The sequence below is a fragment of the Antennarius striatus genome, chromosome 23, assembly GCF_040054535.1.
Source record: "Antennarius striatus isolate MH-2024 chromosome 23, ASM4005453v1, whole genome shotgun sequence".
Taxonomy (NCBI): domain Eukaryota; kingdom Metazoa; phylum Chordata; class Actinopteri; order Lophiiformes; family Antennariidae; genus Antennarius; species Antennarius striatus.
In genome coordinates, this window is record NC_090798.1 from 12,898,801 (window position 1) to 12,907,463 (window position 8,663).

Genomic DNA, 8,663 nt, shown 5'->3' on the forward strand with positions numbered 1-8,663 from the left:
TGTTTTTCTATGACAGTTATGGGTATCCCACAGAAAGCCTTCTGCTAATACAAAGGTGTTATGTGTATAATGTCTATAACATGTTTAGTGTGTAACATGTATATAAAGTGTATAATGTCTATAACATGTATACTGTGTGTATACAGTGTATAATGTCAATGAGTGGGTGAAGGTTATGCCTTCCAAGGTGGGGCGGCATTCAGGGTCACATACCCCCACCAACAGTTCTATGGTCATGCCACTAATAACATAAAAAATAGGATATACATTTACCATATAAGTATTGTTTTGACGTTGATCTAATTGATCTCATTTTTGCTCTATCTGTATTTGTCGTTTTTCACATTTGCATTACTTTTGAAATCAAGCAGCTGTAAACCACATGCCTAACTTTATTAATCATCATTATAATATTAAATATAATAATAATTTCCTCCGGGATTAATAAAGTATCTATCTATCTATCTATCTATCTATCTATCTATCTATCTATCTATCTATCTATCTATCTATCTATCTTTCTATCTATCTATCTATCTATCTATCTATCTATCTATCTATCTATCTATCTATCTATCTATCTATCTATCTATCTATCTATAATAATGAATAATTGTAAAATATCAGTTTTGTCCAGGCCGTTATAGGCTTAGGAAGCACAGAAGCATAAAAACAGACCAGGCCGGTTTTTATTATAATGACTGTTACTGCACAAGAATGATGAAGATGATGATGGAAATGATGATGACAGCTCTGTGGAAGGACGTCACTGCACTGGTCCCATTATGATTTGATCTGGTTTATTGAGAGGATGATTTGTAAGTGCTACTTTGTTTATTATATATTATATGAAACAAATCTTTAATTTATTACACAAGTACTGATATACGTCTAAAATAACATTAAGATTCCTTCCAGGAAGGGTGGTTACATCCATTCATCCCCTCCCGATAGTCAAAAATCCGAGGAAACCTTGAAAGCAGCATCCGCTTTCCGGTCGTGTCAACATAGATGCGTACTATGGCGACGCCACGACCCGCCCTGTGATTGGCTTCGTGATGTTGTCATCCGGGCCCTTAAAGCCCAACCAATCAGATTCCTCCAAAGCAACACTACACTAACATTGGGGCGGGTCCTTCCTTCACCATAGTAGGTTGAGATAGTTCGCTTCCAGAGCGGCTGTTTCCGTAGTAACACAACTAACGTTACCAACGTGACTAATGAGGTCCAAACCGCCTCAGACTCGACTTTAAGCGCGACGGCCTGAAGTCTCGTCTTCACCGGGGCAGAAAGCAGCAGAGAGGCTGGTCGCTGGGACCAGATGCTACCTAGCTAGCTGCGCCGTTAGCATTTACTAGCTGCTGGTGTTTAGCTCCTCTTTGACTCGTCTGTTCACCTGCAGGATGACGTCAGCTTCCACCAAAGTAAGTTCTTCCTGCGCGAGCCAGTGAGGAGCTAGCTCCTCTGGTAGCACTGTGTTCAATCTGAATGGCATGCTAAAGCTAACGCGCGAGCTCCGCAGGGCGCCACCCTGACGCTGGCGCTACGGTAAGGTGAGTTCAGCCTGGGTCCTGGCCAGGGGTTTCTTCCTCAATGAGAGCACCTGACTGTCTCTTATGCTCACTCTGGAGGGTTCGGTTGGGTTTTTTCTGTCTGTTAAAGCACTTTGAAATGTCTGTTGATAAGATTAAGTACCGTATAAATAAAGTTTGATTGATTGATTGATTGATTGTGGTCCTTCCTGACGCTGTTAGTTGGGATCGCTGTGGCTGTCACACGTCCAGTTGTCTGTCTCTCCTCAGTGGGCGTAAGGCTGCCACCAGCGTGATGTTGTTGTGTGTTCCACAGGTTGGTGAGATCTTTTCTGCTGCTGGAGCTGCCTTCACCAAACTAGGAGAGCTCACCATGCAGCTCCACCCAGTGGCGGACTGCAGCCCTGCAGGGTAACGCCCCCACCCCGACACAAACGTACAAGAACATCTCGGCGTACGTCGTTTGGAGTTACGTCGATCTCGATTATACGTTAGTTTCCCAAACAAAGATTCACGGAAGAATAAAAAATCAAGTTAACGTCATTTCAGGCCTGGCTGCCACAAATATCAAAATCGTAAAATCACTATTAAACCGTTAGCAGTGCATAAAATCATGTTACTGTACAATAAATCCCAATAAAAACACAGTAATCCCTCGCTTGTTCGTGATTCAAGACGCACGGCTTCTCTGCATCGCAGAGAATGATTAGTAGGTAATCAGATACCGTACGCACATGCTAGTGGCTGACAGCATCCGGAAAGGAGCTGTGTTCCGAAACTCATGGAACTTCAACGTCCCGCGTCATGGAACCAGTTAACGACATAACCAAGGTGTACCTGTTCTCTCACTGATATGTGAGTACATGTGTGTGTACAGTATATAAGTGTGTACAGGTGTGTACTCTGTGTATGCATGCAGCACGACATCCTTACAGATGCATCTTAATGTTTGGTGTGAGCAGCTGATTGGCTCACACAGGGTGGGTGGGTCAGAGCAGGTGTGAACAAGGGTCTGCAGGTGGTCCCATGATGAAGTAGTTTCATCTGCCCCCCCCCCCCAGTGGTCAGGTGAAGAGCGCGATGAAGAGGAAGCTGTATGAAGATGGAACTCTGCCTGCCTCGGCCGATGGGTCGAAGAAGGTCACCAAGAAAGCAGCTTCAGCCGTTGCCGTGGCAGCGCAGGCCCCCCCAGCAGTCGTCTCTGCGCTACCAGCTCAAGTCGTCATGGCCTCAGGACGACAGGGCTCCCCGTCCCCCCAGTCCTCCCTGAAGAAACAGAAGACTGGAGGTGAGGTGGAACATGTCATGTAGATGGTTCTGGTTCTGGTTCTGAGAGAATGGACTACAGCTGTGTGTTTGTGTGTAGATGTGACCCTCAGTGCTCTGAATGACTCGGATGTCAACATTGATCTCGTGGACATGGAGGGTGAAGGATCCAACTCCAAAAAGCTGAACAACTTTGATCAAGGTGAGCTTCTATACATCAGTCAGGTGCTCTGTCTGAACTTTGACCCCGTGTTTTACCCTTTGTTGGTGTGCAGTGGTCCCCAACCCCCAGTCTGTGGGTGAGTCGATACTGGGTTACACCGAAAGAATCCAGAACTTCTATTATTTCTTGTTTTATTTCTGCTCTGATTCTCTCCTCCACATGTCTTTGAGTCACTCTTGATACTTGTCCAGATGCTTGCCTTGGTCACATGACTACCTTCTTAAAGGGGTCGCCCTAGCCCCAAACACAGGATACATTACAGATAATTTGAAACTCCCAAGCTTAGGCAACATTTAGAACTTAAAACCAAACAGCTTTTTTTGTAGAAGATGGTTCGTCCTGAAGCCCAGGAGTCACAGGTACTTCCTGAGTCTCAAACGCAGGAAAAAAATGCAACCCTGATGTCTCAGACTCTTTGTTGGGGTTAGATCATCATGTGAACGATGCTCTGATCACATAGTACACACACTGCCTTGTGTTGGTGTGTACAACAGTGTCAGGTGTGTAATTTGTGGCACACAGAAAGTGCAGGCAGCAGAAAGTGAGTGAGACATCAACCAATACAAAGCTGCCGTTTGTAGACGAGTCAGAAGTCCTGCAGCTCTGACCTCACACCAGGTTGTTGAAGTCATTTTCTCTACTCGTCCTGAACGCACCCCATTGAAGACCAACACAAGTAGAGATGGGTTTTGGGTAGGAAACTCACCGTCTGACCCCAACGGTGACACCAGGCTTGAGATCAGAACCTGAATCAGTTTGATCTGATGCTAATAGTTACTCCACATCCTCGTTGTCTCTCTCGTGAACCGTTTCCTGACCCCTGAATGTTGAGTATCAACAGCGTTCTTGTTTCCGTAGATAACCTGAACCTGGACTCCAGCCTCATTATGAATCCCAGTGACCTTCCCCTGCTCTCCCGTTGACCTTCCACATCCTGACAAGAAAAGGAACATTTGCCAGAGATGCTGAAGATTCATGTTGAAGGTGCTGGACGGAACACTGATGATGATCTCCACCTCCCTGATTACCAGACATTCCTCTGAGTGTCCAGAAGAACCCTCACATGTAGACTTCATATGTCAAGAAGCCAGCAGTGAATCTCAGCTGCATGTAGAACATGAAGAACATTCCTCATGGTGAACTCTGCTGAAGAACCGGGCCTAGAACACAAGCTGTCTGATCTTCCATGTGATTCTTTTGTACAGATGTCTGTTAGTTGGTTATGGCTGAAGTCTGAGTGACTTTTTTCTGCTCATTTTTGATGCTTCAGACCATAAAGATGTGATGTCATTGACGTGAAACTTTTTGTTAAGGCTGATGTAACAATGCTTTTGACTGAGGAGCGCCTCATGCTGGTCACCTCTAAGGTAGCTAAGAAGATGTTATAGGTTAGCAAGTGATGGCAGTAGGCTAGAGCATTAGCTGTCCTCTGATTGGTTAGTTCATGTTTGTATTGAGTTTCACAATAAAACAGTCTGTTACTGTTCTGATAGTTCTATTCTAATCCTGTTCCTTAAGCTATGGAATGTTGGGTAATGTGAAACCCAACCATCTCCAGTCCTCCGTTAGATCCAGTCTTTCTGAATCAGGTTTTAATGGTAGTCTAGGAGCCTCTTGGTTTCTCATCTTCTACCAGGATGACAGATGAGGAGGAACCGGTTCAGAACTCCTCAGTCACATGTTCCATGGAGGTGAGGGAGTTGCTAATTGGAGGAGTGTGTGTTTCTGAGGGGAGCAGCTCTGACCCTACTGGTAATGAGTTAGTCCTACCAGTAATGATGTGCTGCTACAGCCAGACCCACAAGCCCATCCTGGTGACTCACAGCAGGCGTGTTGTTGTGTTGTGAGTCGACACACATTAAATTAAGACTGAACAGGTGTTCCTGTGTCACAGAGGTCACACAGGTCACAGACACACAGCTGCTTTGAGATAGCTTTAGCTAGCGCTGTCACACACACCACCATGGACATAGAACCTGTCAGTGGAGGGCGCTGAATCAAGGAGGAACATCCCAGAACATCCTCCATCTGACTGGACTAGCAGAGGATCTGCCCTCACAGGTGGAGGTGGTTCCAGAGGTCACGGTTGCAGCACATCATGATTTGGAGTGATTCAGAACTCACCTACAAAACATGATGTGCTGCTAGAGCGCCCCCTGGAGGGAGTGACAGCTGATCTCCTCACATGATGGCACACACCTGAGGAACACACCAGTTCACACAAACACAACAGTAATGTCAAACAGTACAACACATTGTTTATTAAATCTCACTTTATTATTAGTACTATAGTAATGATAATTATTGTTGGTGCAGTAGGGGGCGCTGTCACCTCATAGCCAGAAGGTTGTGGGTTGGAATCCTTTCTGTGTGGAGTTTGTGTGTTCTTGTGTCTGCGTGGGTTCTCTGGGTTCCTCCCACGTCCAAAAACATGCACCTTAGGTGAACTGATGGTTCCAACTTTCTTCTTCTAACATCACTTTTTAAAATACATTAATTTCATTTCTGCTTTGTTTTTTTAATATTATTATTAATAATAATAATAATAATTTGATGTTATTATCCATCCATCCATCTTCAGCCGCTCATCCGGGGCCGGGTCGCGGGGGCAACAGTCTCATTACTGTAACGTGATACTAATAGTGGTAACTGAGCAAATAATGTTAACAATAACTTTTTTATTGTTCGGCGTCTCACCCGTGGTTCTGGAGAAGTTCTGTCGCGGTTCAGGGGGGGTTCTGCCTGCAGCAGGAAGAGGAAACAGGCATTAAACGCAGATGCAGCGGTTTTAGCCTCCTGAGATGTCAGAACAACACTGTACTACATCAACACAACAGAAGCTACCAAACACACATTACATCTGTACATTCAGTTTCAGTCATAATTTTTAATTAATTAAAACTGATTGAACAGCCGTTGGAAAATTTCATCCAGAATTCAAACAGACTCGCTGTTGTTTTATTCATTTAATTATCTCCACTGATTATCCCGTGTCCTCTATTTGTTCCTCTAAGGAAATTATTTATTCACTCCAGCTCATCACACACACATAAAACCTGAATATTAATAATTCTATTTTTATTATCAGCAGTATACACTCCATATGAATTATAAATAGTAATCAATACATTATCTGATCACGATGACAAACTGTGTGCAGCTCTGACGTTACGTGAGAATCTAATTCATTCTCTGATCAGCTGCATTTATCTGATGACCTGATCAATAAATAAAAATCACAAACTCAACAATCAACTAGATTAATATTTACAATTACAAATGACCGTTAATCAACAGTTTACGGTCGTTGTGAGGTGGGACAGTTAGTGTGTTTGTTTGTGTGTGTGTGTGTGTGTGTGTGTGTGTGTGTGTGTGTGTGTGTGTGTGTGTGTGTGTGTGTGTGTGTGTCACGCCCTGTCACGCGCGTGTATCCCATTGGATGTCCTTCACATAACTTTATTGCTACCCCCCACAGGTACACTCGGACCACCTTCTTATATAACCTTGTGTGAACCGAACTTCCGGTCCGGGGTCATCCGTGTACTTTCTTGTCTGGGGGGAACCGCGTCCTCTCTCTCGGGCTGTGACGTGTCGGTCGTTCCGGGGGGGGGGGAGACTTCCACATCCCCTGATCCGGATCAGATGGTCGATCCTCGGGGGTCGTTCTTAGACTGCTGCTCGTCTGAGGGGTCGACAGGGCGGGCTGGGGTCCGCGGGGAGGGGGCTGTGCCTGGGGGGAGTGTCCGCCTCCACCACCGACTCGGTTATCGCGGTAGTCTTTTGTGCAGAAACAGAAAACACACCGGTGTCTTTGTCGCGACCACCGACCCCCGGTGTGACCGACGGGTGTCGGCGCGTAACGGGGGCCCTGCGGTCCGGACCAGAGCCAGACAGCCTCCCCCAGGAGCGGGTCGAGCCTAAACCCGCCCAGAAGCGAACAACAAGCCGCGATAAAAGACAATGTCGGCCGCGCTTACCTGGAAGAAAGGCGTCCGCGAGAAGAGAGGGACACGTTTGGGTGTTCCGGTAGTCGCTCCCGCGGGTTCGTGTTCGGAGCCGGACTCCTTCCGCCGGAGGACGGTTTGAAAATGGCGCCAATCCGCGAGCAGCTCGGCGCGTGACGCGTACAGAAAATAAATAAAAAATCAAACGAACCCGCAGAAAAATCCCGCGAGCACCAAAATGTGCCCGCGAGCCAGAGCGACCGACCCCGCGCGTCGTTTCACAACCACGTGCTTCCTGGGATTTTAATTTATTTTTTATGTTGAGGGAACGTAGCCGTCAGAGGCTCCACAGGCCGCGGTGCACGTCGGGAGTTTGTTGTGTTTTGAATCCTAACCGGCATGAATGACAGCAGGGCAGTGTCCGCGCGGGCAAGCGCGAGCCTATGTGTGTATATATGTATACTGTATATATATACTCAGTATATATACACACACACACATATATATCTTTTATAAAGAAGAATTTTGGAGCTAATTTATTCCCTCATGCTGAGGGAAGATGAACTGTGTGGACGTGTCGTTTTAGTTGTGTGTATATATATATATATATATATATATATATATATATATATATATATATATAATGTATGTGTATTTTTCTTCTCATTTGTCAGTGTCACAGTGCTTCTATCCACCTGACGTACCACAGGGAACACCTCACTACTGACGCTGCTCCATCTCTGTCTACCTTTCTCCTTGTATATTGTATACTGTCTCTGAAACTGTCAAAGTGGCCGTCCTGTATGTACAGTATACTTGTGTAATTCTGCCAGGGGATGGTGCTAAGACAGAGAAACAACCAATCACAGCTCCTTTTCCAGAAGTCAACAGTAACCAAACAGGTTCCACTGAGAGAACAACAGTACTGTATTTAGCAGAATGTAAAGGTACAATAACAGTTTAGAGCTCTGATGTGAGCAGATTGTTGACCTTCAGTGGACAATGGATACCTCTGGTTTCTCTCTTTAAAACACAGTCATGTTTGATGTATGAAGGGTGATTCACTTTAAAATTACAATCTGAGTAGAATTCTGTCACATTTAAGTTGATATATTCTTTTATTTTGAAGGGATTTAAAAGGGACGAAACAGAGTCAACAATAAATGATAAAAAAGCAAGATTCAGAAAAGGATTATGGATGTGTTGTTAGCACCACCACTAAGGTTTCCTCTGTTGTGTCCTTCACATTACCAGGTAGGCCTCACCTGTTTCATGAAGGTTTATTTAGTTTTCTTTGGGTACTACGGGTAAGGTAGGTCTCTTCTGTTTCATGTCGGGTCATGTAGTTTTCGTCTGGTACTATGGTTAAGGCAGGTTTCATCTGGTTTATGTAGGTTCTTGTAGGCTTCCTCTGTTTGGTGTAGGTTTCATTTGGTTCATGTAGGTTCATCGGTTTCATCTTGCCTTATAGTGACATCTTATTCTTCTTCTCAAGTGTTAGAATAGATACAGTATACTTACAGGGAGAACAGAAGGTATCCCCTATACAATGTACGTAAGTCAAAAATATAATGTACTGTTTGTTTGACGTGTATACAGTGCTGCGACATTTAACATTTAGCTGAAGCACAAAGACAAATGTCAACACCTGAAGTTCAACAGGTTTTTCTTTTACTTTGTATTTCAAAATGCATTCAT

The 8,663-nt window shown here is 44.8% G+C and overlaps 1 protein-coding gene across 1 annotated transcript; it reads left to right on the plus strand.

The window, feature by feature from the left end:
• Positions 1–883: 883 nt before the first annotated feature.
• Positions 884–4,522, plus strand: zgc:92664 (uncharacterized protein LOC436695 homolog). The gene is made up of 5 exons (XM_068308181.1): positions 884–1,424; positions 1,849–1,943; positions 2,594–2,820; positions 2,899–3,000; positions 3,880–4,522. Exons 1-5 carry the CDS (start codon positions 1,404–1,406, stop codon positions 3,942–3,944), a joined length of 510 nt encoding a protein of 169 aa, XP_068164282.1. The 5' UTR covers positions 884–1,403; the 3' UTR covers positions 3,945–4,522.
• The last annotated feature ends 4,141 nt before the right edge of the window (positions 4,523–8,663 follow it).

Coding starts and splice junctions, on each gene's coding strand:
- zgc:92664 (XM_068308181.1), top strand. CDS start 1,404: ATGACGTCAGCTTCCACCAAA. Junction 1,425..1,848: donor TGACGTCAGCTTCCACCAAA/GTAAGTTCTTCC, acceptor TGTGTTCCACAG/GTTGGTGAGATCTTTTCTGC. Junction 1,944..2,593: donor GCGGACTGCAGCCCTGCAGG/GTAACGCCCCCA, acceptor CCCCCCCCCCAG/TGGTCAGGTGAAGAGCGCGA.